The following is a 21,338-nucleotide window of genomic DNA, read 5'->3' as shown; positions in this document are numbered from 1 at the left end:
TCACAAATAATCTCTCTTGGTTTCAAATCATTTGATATTGTTTTGCACATTACCTCAAGTTGTGCTGTTATCATCAGCAAGTTTATTTTGCTGGGCTGCACCTTTGCAGTGGAGATACAGAGGTTCTGAATCAGATCCAGACCTCGTAAATCAAATGCAGAGTTTGTAAATCAGATCCAGAGCTCATAAATTAGACCTAGAGCTTGTGAGTCAGATCCATAGTTTGGAATCCGATCAATAGCTTGTAAATTAGATCCAGAGCTTGTAAATCAAACCCAGAGCTTGTGGATCAGATCCAGAGTTTGTGAATCAGATTTAGAGCTTGTGAATCAAATCCTAAGCTTGTAAATTAGATCCTGAGTTTGTAAATCAAACCTAGAGCTCATGCATGAGATCCAGAGTTTGTCAATTAGATCCATAATTTGTGAATCAGATCCGTACCCTGCAAATCAGACCTACCGCTCATAAATAAGTTTCAGAGCTTTTGAATCAGATCCATAGCTTGTCAATTAGATCCAGAATTTGTTAATCAAATCTAGAGCTTGTAAATCAGATCCATAATTTGTGAATCAGATCCATACCTTGCAAATCAGACCTAGCGCTCATAAATAAGTTTCAGAGCTTGTGAATCAGATCCAGAGTTTGTAAATTAGATCCAGAGTTTGTCAATCAGACCTAGAGCTCATGCATCAGATTCAAGTTTGTGAATCAGATCCGTAGTTTGTGAATCCGATCCATATCGCGTAAATCAGACCTGCACTCATAAATCAGTTCAGAGCTTGTGAATCAGATCCATAGCTTGTAAATCAGACCTAGCTTGTGAATCAAGAGTGGATTCAGAGTTTGTAAGTTGGATCCAGAGTTTGTCAATCAGACCTAAAGCTCCTGCATCAGATCTAGAGAATGTCAATCAGATCCGTAGTTTGTAAATCAGATCCATATCGTGTAAATCAGACCTTTTGGGCACTCATAAATCAGTTCAGAGCTTGTGAATCAGATCCATAGCTTGTAAATCAGACCTAGCTTGTGAATCAGATCCAGAGTTAGTCAATTAGATTCAGAGGTTGTCAATCAGACCTAGAGCTCATGTATCAGATCCAGGCTCTGTTTACACGTACATGGTTATTTTTAAAAACTGAGAGATTTACCTTCGTTTGTGCCCCTCGTTTACACGCAAACGGAGAACTCGCCTCTGAAACCGATTGTTTCTAAGAACTCCGGGCAGAGTGGAGATCTTGAAAATCTTCGGTTGCACGGTTGCATGTAAAGTGAGACAAACGGATGTTTAAGCAGGCAACGTCACAGAGTATGCGCCAGAGCTCGCACCTACGTCAAAAGTGCGACCCATGTTTACATGTGACTGCTACTCTGAACGCTTCCAAGATCACATTTATGTTCGTGCAAACTCGTTTCGTGTGTTTGTATTTGCAAATACAGCTGCTCCATTATGTCGAGGAGCAGAGACGAGTGCTCTGAGGTCAGCAATTTTACGCGTGTTTGACTTCATGCGGCTCTGCAACGGATGATGTCAAAGTACCGCGAGAGCGATTCGAAATTAGACCTCTACGTGTGATTCCTCAACTCGCTCTCGCTGTACGTTGACGTCATCAATCACCTACTGCAACAACTCCTCCCTCCAACATGAAGAACCAGTTCACGTCACCACCAGCGCTGCCAGTGATTGGCTTACGTGGGCTTGAGCGTCTCTTGACGGCAAATATGCACGGGTATGTGTAAATAAACACTTTTCTGAAAACAGACATGTGTGCACGATATTATTTTTGAAACCGGAGAGGTTGAAATGTTCGTTTATGAAAATAACCGCCCACGTGTAAACATAGCCCCAAGTTTGTCATTCAGATCCAAGTTTGTCAATCAGATCTGTAGTTTGTGAATCAGATCCATATTGCGTAAATCAGACCTATCACTCATAAATCAGTTCAGAGCTTGTGAATCAGATCCACAGCTTGTAAATCAGACCTAGCTTGGGAATCAGATCCAGAGTTTGTCAATTAGATCCAGAGGTTGTCAATCAGACCTAGAGCTCATGCATCAGATCCAAGTTTGTCAATCAGATCCAAGTTTGTCAATCAGATCTGTAGTTTGTGAATCAGATCCATATCGCGTAAATCAGACCTAGCACTCATAAATCAGTTCAGAGCTTGTGAATCAGATCCATAGCTTGTAAATCAGACCTAGCTTGTGAATCAGATACAGAGTTTGTAAGTTGGATCCAGAGTTTGTCAATCAGACCTAGAACTCATGCATCAGATCTAGAGATTGTCAATCAGATCCATAGTTTGTGAATCAGATCCATATTGCGTAAATCAGACCTTTTAGGCACTCATAAATCAGTTCAGAGCTTGTGAATCAGATACACAGCTTGTAAATCAGACCTAGCTTGTGAATCAGATCCAGAGTTAGTCAATTAGATTTAGAGGTTGTCAATCAGACCAAGAGCTCATGCATCAGATCCAGAGGTTGTCAATTAGGCCTCGTTTACACTGTCAGTGAAATGTGACCCAATTCCGATTTTTTGCTTATATGTGACACAGATCGGATGTGTTCTGTGGCCGTGTAAACACGAAAAAAACGCATACCTTCGGATATTTCGAGATCGGTTTCAGGCCTCATTCAAATGTGGAAATAAATCAGATATAAATCAGATATGTGCCAATGCGACTGTCGTGTAAACGGGCAGATCGGATTTTCTGAAGCAATGCGTTCTATACGTCATTAAAACCGCGACAATTTAGTACTTCTCCGCGACTGGAAGCACGTGGTGGAGGCGGTAAAAAAACAACAACGCAGGAAGCATGGAGGACGAAAATACAGGGCAGTGGTCGACGGCTGAAGTTATATGCCTAATCTCCCTGTGGGGAGAAGAGTCGGTTCAGCAGAAAATTCAAGGTTTGTACAGAAACAAATCTGTATTTGAGGATATTTCGGCTGCAATGGCGGAGCAGGGTTTAAAACGTCCCGGCTGCAGTGTCAGAGAAAAATAAAGTCCCTGAAATCGAAATACAAGGAGGTAAAAGACCACAACAATAAAAGTGGCAATGGGAGAATAACATTCCAATTCTACCAGCAAATGGACATCATTTCAGGGGAGGGTTAGGGTTGGGTTAGGGTTATGTTAGGGTTAGGTTTTGCGAACTTCGCAAATATCGCAGAGCTACCATCAAGCATATAATGGCTTCGTCCATTTTGGCTAGTGTGCAGCGCATAAACCCTATTGCGCATGCGCAATGTTTCAGACGTATGGCAAGTGTAAACACGCAAATCGGATATGCGTCGCAATTGAAAGAACGTGTAAACGCACAGTAAAAAAAATCGGATATAGGCAAAAAATCTGAATTGGGCATCAAGATTTGCAGTGTAAACTAGGCCATAGATCGAGAGGTTGTCAATCAGACCTAGAACTAATGCATCAGATCCAGAGTTTGTAAGTTGGATTCAGAGTTTGTCAATCAGACCAAGAACTCATGCATCAGATCCAGGGATTGTCAATCAGATCCATAGTTTGTGAATCATATCCAGACCCAGAGCTCATGCATCAGATCCAAAGTTTGTAAATCAGACCTAGAGCTCATGTATCAGATCAAGAGTTCGTTAATCAGATCCATAGGTTTTAAATCAAACCTAGCTCATGAATCAGCATTGTAAATCAGATCTAGAACTTGTGAATCAGATCCATAGCTTGTAAATCAGACCTAGAGCTCATGAATCAGATCCATAGCTCGTGAATCACATCTAGTGGCATGAGTCACACTCTCAACATATTGTTCAGACAGTATCACATTTCTGAGTATCTTTCTTTAGCTTTGTCTTTCCTCTCTCTCACTCATATCCCGGTGCTTAACTCTATCCACAGGGTGGACTGAAAATCAATAGTGAAGACTTACAGTGTGGTAAAGTACATGATCTTTCAATGCACTGTGTGATTGGATGGCAGAATTACTTTCATTTCACACCTGTAATTTTTCTGTGTCTTGAGGTTATATAATGAGTCATCCTTCATATTTAAAGAAATAGTTCAGCTAAAAATCATGCCCATTTTTACAAGATGTAATATAAGTCTCAGGTGTGCCTAGAATGTGTCTGTGAAGTTTCAGCTCAAAATACACCACAGATCATTTGTTATAGCATATTTCCAAAATGCATGTGTGTACCTTTAAATGCAAATTAGCTACTGCTTTAGGTTAAAAATAGATTGAATTCCTATGAATACAGTCTGAGACAATAGTATCTTTAGATGCGTGAGTACTACAACGTGTTAACAAACACATTAAGGGGGGCGATCACACCAAACGCGTTTATGGCAGTTGCAGGCGCCTTTTTTGAATGATTAGCGTTTTTTGTCGTCTGCCACACCACGCGTTTTGGAAGGAGCGCTCAGAGTGGATAAGCCAGACGTCATTTGTGTTTTTCCATTGTCCAATCGAATGAGGGGAGAGGCGGGCTTTCCGTTTTCGAAAGTTTACAGTTGCTTGGAAAAACCTGACTGCAGTCACTTTCTCCTGTGTGTTTGTGCACCTCTCACCCTCGAACAAGGTCAGAGCAAATGTCCTCTTTTTAAGGATGCTGCTAATATGACAGTTAACACCAAAAAGAGTGCTCAACCTTTAATATTTGACTGACAGGACAGCTGCCTAGGTGGTTGCCTAGCAATATAAAACGACAAAAAAATGCAGTGCGGTGCGCCTTGCGTTTCCAAGCTATTAAAACGCGTGTGGTGTGCCCTAAGAAAAGCTTTTGGGTAAAATTAACCAGTGAGTCAGTGGCTGTGGGCGGGGCTTTGTTAGTGTGACATCACATTAACAAGAGAATCAAAACGGCATGCCTAATGAGACTGCTCTAATTTAATGGGGATTAAAAAAAGGAGGAGTGGGTGGATTGTTTTCATTGTAGGGTGGTAACACAAATTTATGTCCAAACACCTTGTAAAAGTGGATTTTGCATAATATGTGCCATTTAAAGGAAAACACCACCCTTTTCCAATATTTTACTATGTTCTTACCTCAACTTAGACAAAATAAATTCATACTATCTTTTTCCAGTGCATGCACTTAAACTTTGTACAGCCCGTCATGAATGTGTTAGCATTTAGCCTAGCCCCATTCATTCCTATGGCTCCAAACAAAAGTTTTATTTTGTGCCACCTTACTTACTCGTGTAACTCATTTTCCCTTTAAATAGGGAAAACATGGAAGTGTTTGGTGGTTTCTAAATTCATCCCTGTTTGGATCCTAAGGAATGAATGGGGTTAGGCTAAATGCTAACACATTCATGACGGGCTGTACAGAGATTAAGTGCATGCACTGAAAAAAATAGGTATGTATTAATTAATCTAAGTTGAGGTAAGAATATAGTAAAATATTGAAAAACGGTGGTGTTTTCCTTTAAGAGTCCAAATTGACATTGTTTTCTAAAGCTCATGTTGTTTCAAAGATTGTTGTTTGGTAAATCTGTCCAAGTTCATAAATGACACCATAAAAGCACCATTGCTTACTGGCACATTGTAATCATATTTGGCATTATTTCTTAAAATCTGTAACATCTTGGATGAGATTTCATCACTGACATATCAACAACATTTAATTCAGTTTTTTTTACCAAGAGCTGTACAATCATTTGTAATGTAGTGCACCTGCTATTTTCATGTTGCTTTTTGTCATTTTTGGAGCCTGGCATGATTGACTTTGCCGTAATTGTACAGGAATTGAACCTCTCTCTACAAAATGATGTAATCTATCAGTCAGATGAGTCGTACAGTACATGCTCTGATAATTTCAGGTCTGATACTTAGAAGTGCTCTTGGTGCGCCCTTGTGATTTCATAGTCCGATGTCAGATTCTTAATGATGTCTGAGCTTTAATGCAGTCAATTATATAATTAAATATAATACTGTTGCCCTCTTTCTATCAGGGTCTCGCAAAAGTGTCCACCCCCCACACACACACACACACATTATGAAACATCTCTTCTGCACTCCCACACAGTTCGTATGCAAAGTGAAGGACTATACAGTGAGTCACACCTTTAAGAGATGTGTTTAAACCAGAGGAGATAGGAGGAAGATGTTAAAACACTTAAAATCTGAAACGAAAGGAGCATATTGAGTGTCGTATGATGTTCTTAATCTCTACCTCTGACAAACTAAGGTGTTTTAAAATTGTTCATGTGTGTTATGTTATGCTTTGACTGAAATTAATGCATGTTCCTTAGAGACCACATTGATCTATTTTGAGCAGTGTTGCTATGTCCGCTAAATGTACAGTAGGATAGCTTTTAAAATTTGGTTATATATATATATATGGTCAGGGTTATTTATTTATTGTAACTATTTTTCCAGAATATTGCAATGAAATGTGACATACTAATAACCGCTGTTCCCCTCCCTTCTTGTTTTTCCTGCACTTTATATGTTATGTCATTATGTAAATCCCTATAGATTGTTTTGCATTTGCTCTAATATGTAAATGCATTTTTGTTTCCTTTCCCAATTGCTTTTTGTGTGTGTGCGCACACATGAGTCCAGTTGTATATGCAATACATTTTTAAATGTATTTTTTTTAGAAAATGTTTAAAAATCATTGATTATGCTCAAATCAATAAAATGTATAGAAATATTTCTCCATCATTCATGAGACAAATAGAAACGTTTATACATTTTATATTTTAAAGATGATTTATTTTTTTTGTGAGATCAGGATCTGGCAACACAGATTTTATGCTTGGAATGTTTCTGCAAGTGCTCATCTCTTATAAATGTGATATTTTTATATCTGATTTTTTTTGGTGCAGGATCTGTTCCCAATTCTTGAAATAAGTGCAGGACAGTCATAGCATGCTGTACATGTGTTCTGACATCCCTGATTACAGTTATTTATTAAGCATGAACAAATGCAATAGTGTTTTGACCAAATAAAGACACAACAATATTATAATCACATCCTTTTTTTCTTTTTTTCTAGGCGTAAGAACCTGATTTACAATGGAAAAACTGCTTGTCTGCCTGTTGGTTTTCGGAATGGCAGTGAAGGCCCAGATCTGTCCGAAGCGCTGTGTCTGTCAAGTTCTCTCCCCCAACCTCGCAACTCTCTGTGCCAAAAAAGGGCTGCTCTTTGTCCCGCCCAACATCGACAGGCACACCGTGGAGCTCCGGCTAGCCGATAACTTTGTAACCAGTGTGAAACGAAAAGACTTGGGCAACATGACCAAGCTGGTGGATCTTACATTGTCGAGGAATACAATAAGCTTCATCACCCCACACGCATTCGCAGACCTCGAAAACCTACGAGCCTTGCATCTCGACCACAATCGGTTGACCCGAATAGCCAACGACACCTTCAGTGGCATGTCCAAACTGCATCACCTGATTCTAAACAACAACCAACTGACCCTCATCCACATGGGAGCCTTTAATGACCTTTTAGCGCTAGAAGAACTGGACTTATCCTACAACAACCTGGAAACAATCCCGTGGGAGGCCATTCAGAGGATGATCAGCCTACACACTCTCAGCTTGGACCACAACATGATTGACTACATTCCTGAGGGAACGTTCTCCCTCCTTCAGAAGCTCAATCGGTTGGACGTGACCTCCAACAAGCTCCAGAAACTACCGCCGGACCCGCTTTTCCAGCGGGCACAGGTTTTGGCCACGTCCGGTATGATGAGCTCCTCTTCTTTTGCCCTGAGCTTTGGAGGAAATCCTCTACACTGCAACTGCGAGCTTCTGTGGCTCAGACGACTCAATCGCGAGGACGACTTGGAGACCTGTGCCTCGCCCTCGCACCTCTCTGGCCGTTACTTCTGGTCCATCTCCGAGGAAGAGTTTCTCTGTGAGCCGCCTCTCATCACCCGGCACTCTCACGAGATGAGGGTTCTGGAGGGCCAGCGAGTTGCGTTAAAGTGTAAAGCCAGAGGAGACCCAGAACCTGCCATCCACTGGATATCTCCCGACGGGAAGTTAGTTTCAAACACGTCACGTACGTTGGTTTACAACAACGGCACGCTTGACATCCTGATAAGCACGGTAAAGGACACGGGATCTTTCACTTGCATCTCCTCGAACCCCGCCGGGGAAGCCCATCAGACTGTGGAGCTGGTCATCATCAAACTTCCACACATTAGCAACAGCACCAACAACATCCAAGAGCCTGACCCAGGCTCTTCAGACATCTCCACTTCTACAAGGGCTGGAGCAAACGGCAGCAACCACACGGGCGATGCCAAGACCAGTCCGGATAAGAGGGTGGTTATAGCGGAAGCCACGTCATCCACTGCGCTCATCAAATTTAACTTCCAGAGGAATATACCTGGAATACGCATGTTTCAGATTCAATATAATGGAAGTTATGATGACTCTCTTGTTTACAGGTGAGAATAACCTCCTTTTTAAAGTTCAAAGCTAAAGTTCACAGTTATTCCTAAAAGGTACAAGAAGGTACAAAGTTGTCACTGGGGCGGTACTTTTGTACTTGCATGGTGCATAGAGAGTGTCGCAAAATTGGCATATTTTTGTAGGCCAACCCGGAAGTTAGCACGATACTGGTTTTCTTGCAAACCATTTCCGATAGACTTTTGCATATAGGTTCATATGACGCGCTGAAAACGTTTTGACCTGACGAGCCACACACTGGCTAAATACATGTTTTGACGAGCTTCGCATGGTGCACCCTTGAATAAGAAGTCACCGCTTTATGTTTCACACCTGATCAGATATCACAGATATTACAAAAGGTTTCCTAATGATCAGTTGCAACTAATCGTTTACAGAATAAAAGTTTTTGTTTAAACAATATATGTGGGTGTACTGTGTATAATAATTATGTTTATATAAACACACGCACATGCATGTAAATGTTTATATTTACAAATATTTATTGTGTTTTTAAGCAGAATGAAGTAAAAAGACAAATTTCTTTAAAATTAGAAATTAGGATTTAATTTTATTTATTTTAGGTTTAAGAGATTCTGCAGTTTCCTGCTATTGCTCAAGTGGAAGGGGAGTTTACCCGAAAAACTTGACACATCAGTTTACATTTTATACAGTTTTTAATACTATATACACATTTCCTGTATTTTCTGGATGTATTTTATTAAAGAGACTGAGAAACAATTATACACTCACCTAAAGGATTATTAGGAACACCATACTAATACTGTCTTTGACCCCCTTTCGCCTTCAGAACTGCCTTAATTCTACGTGGCATTGATTTATCAAGGTGCTGAAAGCATTTTTTAGAAATGTTGGCCCAAATTAATAGGATAGCATCTTGCAGTTGATGGAGATTTGTGGGATGCACATCCAGGTACACCACATCCCAAAGATGCCCTATTGGGTTGAGATCTGGTGACTGTGGGGGCCATTTTAGTAAAGTGAACTCATCGTCATGTTCAAGAAACCATTTTGAAATGATTCGAGCTTTGTGACATGGTGCATTATCCTGCTGGAAGTAGCTATCAGAGGATGAGTACATCATGATCATAAAGGGATTGACGTGGTCAGACACAATGCTCAGGTAGGCCATGGCATTTAAACTATGCCCAATTGGCACTAAGGGGCCTAAAGTATGCCAAGAAAACATCCCCCACACCATTAAACCATTGCATTAATGAGAAATTGAACAGGTATTCCTAATAATCCTTTAGGTGAGTGTATATGATCACTATAACATTGCAAAAACAACAAATCAAATTCTGGCATGGTGGCCTATGACTTATGCACAGTACTGTATGCATTTTCTTAAATATATACATGCATGTGTGTGTGTGTTATATAAATATACACATGCACATACATTTACATATTTATTATACACAGTACACCCACATAAACGTAAACAAAACTTTTATTCTGCAAACGATTAGTTGCAACTGATCATTAGGCAGCCTTGTAAAATATTCTCTCTAAAACATGGTGGGGGTGAACCCAGCCCCTTGGTTTGTAAAAAGCACCCCCAGGGCTGCTTCAAACCAAAATGCTGAATTGTTGGGTCAAATAACAACATTTATTGGGTTAATTTAACCCAAAGGCTGGGCTCGTCCCTTTTTGACCCAATGCTGGGTTGAAAATAACCAGGCATTTTGTAAACTGCACAATATACACAAATCATTAAAGAGATAGTTGAAAAAATGAAAATTCGGTCATAATTTTCAGTTGCACTTTTAAGGCGTCACTGTTACATTGTAATTATATATTTAAGTACTAAGTAATAATCATCAACAACATGTACTTACTGTAGGGTTGGGGTTAGGATTAGGGTTTGGTTTAGGATTAGTTGCATGTAATTATGCATAATTAACTGTTATTACTATAATAATTACATGTAACATGTGTAACAAAGACACCTTAAAAGAAAGTGTTACATGTTGTTACAAACCTGTATAAATGTCTCTGTTCTGATGAACACATTTTGATGAATGTTTGTAACCAAACCGAAGCACCATTCACTTCCATATTATTCTTTTTTGATACTACTGTATGAAAGTGAATGGGGCTCATGATCGGTTTAGTTACAAACATCAGAAGAAAGAAATTCAAGCAAGTTTGTATCAACATTTTCATTTTGGGGTGAACTATTCCTTTAAATTACTGTGATTATATGAATGGTGCACTAGATGACATTCATAACCTTTTTGGAAGTGTTAAATCGAATTGATTGGATTGTCTTTACAAAAATAAAGACAAGGTTACAACCATTAGGTGTTAAATGGGTCAATCCTGAAAGGGATCTTATAACCAGTGCATTAACACCCAGATGAATCAGCAGTGATGGATCAGTTGTGTGCACTTTGTCCGAGTAAAAGCATAGAACTGAAATCCATTTCTAATTTTCTTTTTAGCAAGTAATGCTGTGGTGCTTTAGAAACTGTTGCGTGTGAAATTGCTTTTGCGTTCATATACTAAATATATTTTTGCTTCACAACTTGTACAAAGATATTAATGCCCGCCGTTTTTTTTTTTTTTAATTCTCAGCTGTGGCTGTCGTTCTATAAAATACCCATCCAGGGTTAATATGCAGTGACAGCTTTATATAAGTGAGTCATTTATAAGTTGTTCCCCAATTAGCATAAACAATACTTTAACAATTAGTGTAACTTGTGTAATTAGCATAACAATGTTTGTAAACTCTGATTAGACTGAAACAGGGTGGGGCTATCCATTTGTCTGACCAATTAAAAGCTTGGGGGAGTGTTCAGGAAATGTTTACAAGTGCTTTTATCTAAATCGACTTACAGTGCATTTAAAGTATGAATTGCTTGTTTTCCTGGGAATCTGACCCAAAAGCATTTGCGCTGCTAATGCAGCGCTCCACCAGTTGAGCTTCGGCTACAGACATGTTGAATGTTTAAGATCATTATTCTTCATTGCATTTTATGATGCAAAGAGTGCAGAAATCACATTTTAAGTAATTGAAACATTAGGCTGTTTGTGTAATTTGCTCTGTATTGGAGCTTTAGTATATCGCGGTTGATCATTTCCAGAGGACTGAATCAAATCTCAAGACCTCTGATTATCATTAGCAGAAGTGTCTACTTACAGCTCATAAAACTGTAAAATGAAATAATTACCGTAGTTTACAGCAGCGATAATATTCAGAACCGCTGCACGTGCCGGCCGGCCGCTATCACGAACATTGTTCCCTTTCATTTGCCCTGATATATTCTCATAATTACGCTCTATTCAGACATGCTTGGGGGAATCAAACAGAGGATCATTTTTGGGTTACTTTATCTCAATGGGCCACTGTAAATGAGCCACTAATCACAATAGCACACACTGGCCGTGTGTCTCTGTTCAGTCAAACCCACAGCACTGCGGTAAAGCCATTACCTTGTCATTTGTGAACCAAGCACTTGTGTGGGAAGCTCTTTTTGAAATGATGAAAATGAAGCTTGCAGAAAGACTAGATATAGATATTGACCTGTTTAGCTAGAGCCCCATGTTGCTATCAAATTAAAGGACTACTGTGTCATTTGACATTTATGCATCTGGCAGATCTTATTTTCAAAGTAACCAACAGTGCATTCAATCTATACATTTTTACAAAAATGCGAGCCTGTATGTGAGATCCAGGCTAAAGGAGCACCAACATTTAATCTCAATTGATTGATTTCATTCTGTGACATGGAAGATATCAAGTTTATATATTCACAGTGTGTTCATTGCATTATGTAGGATGATTAAAAAATATTAAATCGCTAGAAAATGACTTTAGCTGGGTTTTCACAGAGACATCATGTCATTGCATATGTTCACTTAACACCTATATGTGATGCAAATGAATCTCTGTCAGTGCTGCTAATTAGTTGCTATATATAACACTAAAGCGTCTATAAATGAGAGAATACAAGTCTCACTCATTCCATAAGGCAAAAAATACATTTATCTGGGCAAAAATATGTTTTAAATATAGGTTTTGTAGAAAGTAAAGCTTTAATAAATATATTTTTGAATTTGAAAATATATTTAGTTTCAACCTTCAACCTATATATTAACATATTTCAAAATGTAGTTTAGGGGCAACAAATACATTTCTAATTTTACCATCAGTAAGGCAAAAAATATATATTTTATAGTATAAGTATAAACGTTTGTATAAAATATGTATAAAATGTAAATTTGTATGTTGTGAAATATTTATAATAATATTTGAAAATATACAGTAATGTGCAAAAGTCTTAGGCCACCACCACCAGCTTTGTTGTTTTAGCAAAGTTTTAATGTCCATCCATATTTATTTTTCACTCTTTTTTTAAAATACAAACAGAAATACAGGAAAAACACTCACCTAAAGGATTATTAGGAACACCTGTATTATTTCTCATTAATGCAATTATCTAATCAACCAATCACATGGCAGTTGCTTCAATGCATTTAGGGGTGTGGTCCTTTTCAAGACAATCTCCTGACCTCCAAACTGAATGTCAGAATGGGAAAGAAAGGTGATTTAAGCAGTTTTGAGCGTGGCATGGTTGTTGGTACCAGACGGGCTGGTCTGAGTATTTCACAATCTGCTCAGTTACTGGGATTTTCACGCACAACAATTTCTATGGTTTACAAAGAATGGTTATCCGCCAGTCCTGTGGGCGAAAATGCCTTGTTGATGCTAGAGGTCAGAGGAGAATGGACCGACTGATTCAAGCTGATAGAAGAGCAACTTTGACTGAAATAACCACTCGTTACAACCGAGGTATGCAGCAAAGCATTTGTGAAGCCACAACACGCACAACCTTGAGGCGGATGGGCTACAACAGCAGAAGACCCCACCGGGTACCACTCATCTAAACTACAAATATGAAAAAGAGGCTACAATTTGCACAAGCTCACCAAAATTGGACGGTTGAAGATTGAAATAATGTTGCCTGGTCTGATGAGTCTCGATTTCTGTTGAGACATTCAGATGGTAGAGTCAGAATTTGGCGTAAACAGAATGAGAACATGGATCCATCATGCCTTGTTACCACTGTGCAGGCTGGTGGTGGTGGTGGTGTAATGGTGTGGGGGATGTTTTCTTGGCACACTTTAGGCCCCTTAGTGCCCACTTGGAATCGTTTAAATGCCACGGCCTACCTGAGCATTGTTTCTTACCATGTCCATCCTTTTATGACCACCATGTACACATCCTCTGATTGCTACTTTCAGCAGGATAATGCACAAAGCTCGAATTATTTCAATTTGGTTTCTTGAACATGACAATGAGTTCACTGTACTAAAATGACCCCCACAGTCACCAGATCTCAACCCAATAGAGCATCTTTGGGATGTGGTGGAACGGGAGCTTCCTGTCCTGAATGTGCATCCCACAAATCTCCATCAACTGCAAGATGCTATCCTATCAATATGGGCCAACATTTCTAAAGAATGCTTTCAGCAGCTTGTTGAATCAATGCCACGTAGAATTAAAGCAGTTCTGAAGGGAAAGGAGGCCAAACACAGTTTTAGTATGGTGTTCCTAATAATCCTTTAGGTGAGTGTATGTGCACACCATTAAAAAATAAACAATTTTCATAACTAAATGTCTTCTTCAGGCATCAGTCAGTATTTAGTGTGACCTCTCTTGGCACGAAACACATCTTGAGCTTTTTTGAAGTCCTTAAGTAATTTGATTAGAAATTAGGATTTCATTTATTTTAGGTTTAAGAGATCTTGCAGCTGCCTGCTATTGCTCAAGTGAAAGTGGAGTTTAACCTGAATACTTGACACTTCAGCTTATACTTTATACTGTTTTTAATACTACATACATATCCTGTATTTTCTGGTTGCATTTTAAAAAAAGACACTGAGAAATAATTATATATGATCACTTTAAAATTGCCAAAACAACACATCTAATGGTAACACGGTTGCCTAATTGTTTTCCCACTACTGTTTGTACTTTTTGCCGTATGGGATTCCACTGATAGTGATACAGTATACCGTTATAAAAGCATTAAATTAGTACTTGCACCGGCAAACAGAACAGAATAATGGTAGATAAATGCTAATATTACCAGCCATTTTGTGAAACATGACCTAACCATCTAACCTCTTAACACCATTAAACACACTTCGTGTTACATCCCTGCAATTAAAATCCTCCCATGATTCATTTGTATGGATGGTGGCGAACGCTATCAACCAGTGCACTGAAACGCTCTAATCGGCCGGGGCGAAGAGCACGAGCCCGTTTCCACTGAGAGCCTTTGTGCTCCAAATCCAGCGGGTTTGCACAGGAAATCACAGAATGCCCTTTCAGCAGACTGAATGGGCTAAATGTTTGTCAGGCTGTGAAGAAGGCAGGTGAGGCACATGGGAAAGAATGATAAGAGACGCTATTGTTGACGTCCATAGCGAACCTCTTTCAGAGTAACAGCAGACTCTGGGTTTCTGCAGGTATACAGCAGTGAAGCGAATTTAATGTCGTTTCGGTCTTACGCACTTGATGACATGATTAAACATGCCTTAAGAAGAGTAAACATAGTACTAATAAGAGATCAGACTGAACCAAGAGTTGAATAATGCATCCACATGCACAGGTCTGAGTTTGCTGTACAACAGAGTAAAGTTTTTAAATGTGGATTGTACAAGTTGGAAGATTTATTGGTATCTTACACGACCATACACAGTAGTGCATGTAATGAAATGCTTCTCCCAACAGTTTACACTAAACAATTCTAGATGGTTTCAGTGGCAACAACATACACAAATTTTTAGTCGACTTCCTGATACATATATTTCTGATACAAGCAAAATAAAAATAAAACAACGTAAATAACCTTAGTTCAAATCATAGCTAAATCGTATCAACTACTACACTGAGCTAATTTACCTGTGTTAAATTAATGTGTATACAGTAACTGTGTTTCCAATGCAGAATTGCGCAAAACTCTAGCGTTATTTTTTTAAATGTCGACAAAGACTATTGCAAAATGACGGCATTTCCATTAACCAATGATATGCGACTAAAACATAGTTTTTCTTCTTGCAATAAGTCATTTCAAACATCATGTCGACTGATGTTGGTAACTTTATTAATATCACATCCAGAGCCGGCTCTCCTTATAAGCGAACTAAGCGTCTGCTTTGGCCCCCCACCACTAGGGGGCCACCTAACTACAGATGGTTTTCCCCAGCATCGCCGCAGTTTATTCTTATAAGGAAATAAAATTTGAAGTTCTCTGAATGACTAATTAGTAATTTTAAACTATTCATATTGGCATCCACATATATAATTAAGTTTAGACAGTTTACTCAGTTTTGCGTAAAATGACGGAGACTGTGAGACACTGGCGGCAGTGGGTGCAGCATTCGTAGTTGTGCCAGATCCCAAGTCCTCTTAAGACGTAGTGTTCAAAGTTTTAGCAATTAATGTGACACTTTGGGAAATTTATAAAGTGAGAATGTGCTGGTTAGTGTTAGCGATGTTTCTGATTTATGTTTGAAAGATAAGGTCTGAACGTATTTTTTTCTGTATGGAATATTTTTTTGTTTTCGTACTAATATCTGGCAACACGGGGTGACCAGCACCTAAACAGTGATCAAATTGCGCATAATTCAGCGTGTGCGGGTTATTGCTGACACGATACTACATTCATTAAGACACACGCAATAATCGTCATGATTATGTATGTGAAAATGCTTTAAACACTAAAAAATCTGTAAAAAATAACACTGGTTCAAAGTTGTTGAACAGTTGGGTTTTAATCAAATATGTCAAAAATGTAAGCATTGGGTATGAAGAAAGGCTATGTTATTATATTCAGTTTAGGAGCTAGCATTTAACAAAGTCATGCTAAAAACATTGATAAGAGCACTAAACAAAGTTCTTGTTTATACTGCCTAATATTGCTTCATAAAATGATTAATATAATGCTTTAATAAGCATTGTTGCATGAAAATAAATACATTATTAAATATTTACAAATTGTACGATAAATTGGGTATAATATAACAATGTCCACCCCCAAAACATATAGACAGAGTGTGTATCTGAAGTGTAAAATGGCAAAAAGGTTCAGACAGAATACAAAAGATCCCAAGTAAAAATAAAGTATACTTGAATATACTAAAACTACATTTAAATACATATTTTGTAAAAGTTGTGCACTACAAATATACTAATAAAAGGTATGTGGTTCTACTTGAGTAGTACTTCAATGGAAAAGTATACAATGCCAGTAATACTTAAATAGATTTATAGTGTATCAAGTGGTGTCTCAAAATAGCAATGTTAAGTACACTTAAATGTTCTTAAAGGAGCGGTGAATCAAAAACTCAATTTAAACTTGATAATTTGTTATATAAGAGGTCATCATACTTAAATGAACATCCTGCAAGTTTCAGAACTGAAAACGTCCGTGCTACTGAAATATAACCGTTTTTGGCACCAAGCCAGTAAAACAAGCCAGTGTGGAATTCGGAAATCTATGACGTCAAAGTAGAATTGAAGCACCGCCCCATAGCCAAATACAAGGACCACTTTTGAAGTCCCGCCCACAGCTTCGCGTGACACACGTGTGTCTCAACAAGTAAATATGTCTTTAAAGATTGACAAATGTAACCAAAATGACTTTTAAATACATTTTTTTCTGAGAGACTTTTATTTTGACGCGGTGATCTGTTATGATAGACTGGAAACGCATTTTCGGTTGTGGAAGAACCGCGTGGGAACAACACAGAAGCTAAATACTTTAATTCGGAGGCTTGGAACATAACATTAAATGCCTGGAAAAAGTTTGCTTTTTAAGAAGTTCCAGCTCGTGTGGGGAGTGTTTGTTAACTTTGTGTACACGGATTTATTTGGAAAGAAGTCGATGCTGGATTTGCAGAGAGACTGTGATTAAAAGCACCACTTATATTGGATCTGACAACAATGACACAGCATTATACACAGTAAGACATTTTACTTTATATAAGTTACTGTGTTTCACTATTGCTTTGTTAGAAGAGATCGCTTGATATGTCTGTTGTAACATCCGTGTCTAAACACGTATGTTTGACTGTTTTAATGTACTAAAAACATTAAACGATTAATAAAGATACACCACTTAACAACACGACTGTAATTTAACGGTAGAAATATACAGTGTTATTTATAAAGAAGGATTTATCAGCCGCAGTTTAGATTCTGATGCCCGTTTACTGTGTTGTATACGGTAATTTAGGCGAGTTACGTTTGAAAGGTCAAACACTCAACAAAGCTTATTTTTTATCATATAACTGTGGTATTTAACATTACGTGAATGTAAAAGCAACCTCACAAGCACAATCAAATTATACAAAGTTATTGATAAGGATTTATTAGCCGCAGTTTAGATTCTGATGCGCGCTTACTGTGTTGTATACGGTAATTTAGTCACGTCGAGTTTTGTTTCTACTTTAATATACATATTGTCATTTATGTGTATCATATTTAGCACCCAGAATCTTTTGTGGCTCAAACATATTTGTGTTCGGCTGCTATTTTTATCACATTAATGTTTTTAAAACATTTCCCCACATGTAATGACGGGGAATGAAGCCGTCCAATCATAGCAGTGGGTGTTTACGTCCAGGTCTTCAATGCGGCCCGCCCCTTCAAACGAACCATTTCTCCACACAGCCACTAATCTATGTTACAAAATAGCCTATTACTTATTGTTTTTGATGTTTTTGAATGTAAAAACCACGCGGACATCAGAAGTAGACATCAGGCAACAGTATAAAACAATAAAATCGACAAATTCACCGCCCCTTTAAGTTTATCTTAAGAAGTACTAAAGACACATTTTTGATATATTAACTACAAAATGAGTGCACAAAAGAACATTTACTAAGTTTACTTGAAGTTTATTTAAGTGCACTTTTTTCTCGTGGGATAGCATTTGTTAACTTTTAACACCCCTGGACCTCACACCCTGGTTACAGCCATGGGTGGCAATACTCCATTATTCACTGCATGGCAGGGCCCTAAAATTATCCTGCTTAGGGCCCCCAGATTTACAGAGCCAGCCCTGATAACATCCACCGCACTAGGCATTATTTTAACCCGAAGGAGACTTTGGAGCGGCAACGTATAGGTGTTTTTTGGAGGTAGATGTCTTCTCGGGTCCAAAGAAATTTACTTGACCCGAAATGACCCGAATCACTTTATACCCAAACCTGACGTCCTTAAATAATAATAAAAAAAGAAAGACCCGACCCGAGACCAACCAGAGAAAATTAGACCAGAGTCCGACCCAACCCAGTGGCATTTTTTTTTAACCCGACTGGACCTGAATGTAAACTGCACCGACGTGTGAGCAGTCTGCAGCCCCGCACGTAGCAGTCAGAAAGAAACCCTGCTGGTCTCGCAACCAATTTGGCGAGCTGCTCCATTTGTTTTACTTTGTTATCTGAAGACGAGACATGTAGGAGTGTTATCCAAGCATTATTGGCAATGAAAGCCTCTTATACTTGGGAGCAGACATGTATTGAGGTGTTCCTGGGAGGTTTTAGTACATAGCACATCATCTTAAAATAACACTAATGTGACTTACTTGCATCAGGTGACCCGAAATGTGAATAAACTGTTTCCATTGCAGTTTTTGCGAAATACACCTTTTCGAATTGCCTAAAAAACATCTCATGTGAGCGTTTAAAACTTTTGTGCGATATATAGATTAATTCTAACACTGCTCTTTCCTTCACCCAACAGAATGATTCCCCCAACGAGCAAAAACTTCCTGGTGAACAACCTGGCCGCTGGGACGCAGTACGACCTTTGTGTGCTGGCCATTTATGACGACGGCATCACCTCGCTGACGGCCACGCGGGTTGTCGGCTGTGTTCAGTTCACCACGGAGTCTGAGTATCTGCGCTGCCACTTCATGCAGTCCCAGTTTCTGGGCGGCACCATGATCATCATCATCGGGGGCATAATCGTCGCCTCCGTCCTGATATTTATCATCATTCTCATGATACGCTATAAGGTGTGCAACAGTGGCAGTGCTAGCAAAGGGACGTCAGTCATCGACGTGCACTCGCAAACCAACGGGGCGCAGGGGTGTACCGTAACCCCCTCCGTGTCTAAACAAGGTGCTTTGAGCTTGGAAGGAGGAGAAGGTTACCAAAAGAGTCCTGCACCTCCTCCACCTTCAGATTCCCAAACACACACCTCGGAGACCTCGGTCCTGGACTGCTCCACTACCACTTCCCTGGTAAGTCAAAGCTGGGCGACGCCCGGCTCTTCAGGATCACTAAAGCCAAAGCGCAAACCGGCGCCAAAGCCCGTTCCGGTGGCTGGTGCCGAGACCAAGGTGGAAGCGCTACCTAATGCGGAGACGCAAAACACCAATCGCAACAACTCCACCGCTCTGCAGCAACCCCTGCTACCCTTCCCCGGTCCTATCCCCGCACCCTCCGCCCGGTTCAAAGACACCCCGATCTTACGGAGGGCACGCCCCTCCGCATCCAAGTATATGACACTGCCTGTCGAAGGAGTGCGGGCCAAACGCAGGTACTCTTTAAACGAGAACCAGTCGAAACATCACTGCTATATCGGCTCGCAGAAGCTGGGGAACATGTTTTGCAAGCGGAGTATGTCGGTGAACGGGATGCTAGTCCAAATGGCAAACTCAGATGTAGACAGTGAGAAAACCACATTTTCCAGTTCAGAGTGGATTTTGGAAAGCACAGTGTGAATGTACGACTGGTGTTTTGAAGGCTGTGTGCCTAGATTTCTCATGTTGTGTATGTGCGTTTGTCTGTGTGTGTGTGTGTGCGTGCAAAGGCACTCACAGTATATAAATGTGCGTATGAATGCGTGAATGTGCCTGAAAGATTTGCACCATTTCTTTTGTTTCCATCTTCAAATCTGCCATCATTTCTTTTATGTTTTCTGGAAACCCATGAATAATGCAGATGCCTGCCTTGAAGGACTCCTTCCTTTGAAGGTGGTTGAGATTTACCAAACCCATACAAACCATCAGTACAGAAAGACTCACCTCCACCTTCTCTACAATGAGCATCATGGTAAGAGGAAAACATTGGTGCCTTCCTCTGTCCTCTTGCTACGGGCTCTTACTGGATATAAGCTTTGTCTAGGTAATGTGGATGGAAAAAACATGAGAGATTTCACAAAAAAGCCTTTCTATTTAAGGAAATGACATTTCCTGCATATTATAGAAAACAAGTATATAAAGACTTGGTACTGGGACCTGTTATTAAATTGATATTTTTTAAAATCAAACATTTTCTTTTCAGTGACATTAATTTTTGCCTTTGTTTGAAGGCACAAAAAATCCATGTACAGAAAGACAACATCTGCTGTGTTCTTATGTTGTGTAAAATAATAAAAAAATCAAACTATTTCTCTTGTGTCATTGTAATGGCTAAAAATTAAGGACTTGGTGTAACGCATCCTATGTAATCCATCCTGTAATAATTCCTGTTAAATTTACAGTAAAAACTGGCAGCTGTGGTTGCCAGATATTCATAGTAAAAACGTTTCAGGCATTATGAGGTGGCATTTTGATGCCTGTCTAAAATAACCTCACCCGAATTTGTACGAATTTTACGAGTTGGCTAATTCCTATGAACTTGTGCGAAGTGAATCGTACAAAAATTTAGTTTACGTTTTTTTACAATTATTAGAAAAATGAAAAACAACACAATAATGATACACTAAACCCAACATCACAGGGCGAAGCAAATGGTACAAAACATACATACAATACAATTGCCATGAGATTGTGATGGTATGTCTTATATATTATATTATATGTTAACTTAAATATTTCTCATCAAATGTACACAAATCCAGATTATTTTACTTACACAATCTTTAATTCGAAAGCTCACAATGATGTTTTGACTAATGGTTTGT

At 39.2% G+C, this 21,338-nt stretch overlaps 1 protein-coding gene across 1 annotated transcript in view; it reads left to right on the top strand.

The window, feature by feature from the left end:
* lrfn5a (leucine rich repeat and fibronectin type III domain containing 5a) overlaps window positions 1-20,821 on the top strand; it is a 59,523-nt gene extending 38,702 nt beyond the window's left edge. The window contains exons 2-3 of the mRNA XM_065253259.2: window positions 6,978-8,385; window positions 19,170-20,821. Coding sequence (XP_065109331.1) covers window positions 6,998-8,385; window positions 19,170-20,154 — 2,373 coding nt within the window. The 5' untranslated portion in view covers window positions 6,978-6,997 and the 3' untranslated portion in view covers window positions 20,155-20,821. The remainder of the gene's footprint in view (window positions 1-6,977; window positions 8,386-19,169) is intronic.
* Window positions 20,822-21,338: the final 517 nt, after the last annotated feature.

The sequence above is a fragment of the Paramisgurnus dabryanus genome, chromosome 17, assembly GCF_030506205.2.
Source record: "Paramisgurnus dabryanus chromosome 17, PD_genome_1.1, whole genome shotgun sequence".
NCBI lineage: Eukaryota > Metazoa > Chordata > Actinopteri > Cypriniformes > Cobitidae > Paramisgurnus > Paramisgurnus dabryanus.
The sequence above is the reverse complement of the archived record's forward strand: the minus strand, read 5'-3'. Positions and strand labels throughout refer to the sequence as shown.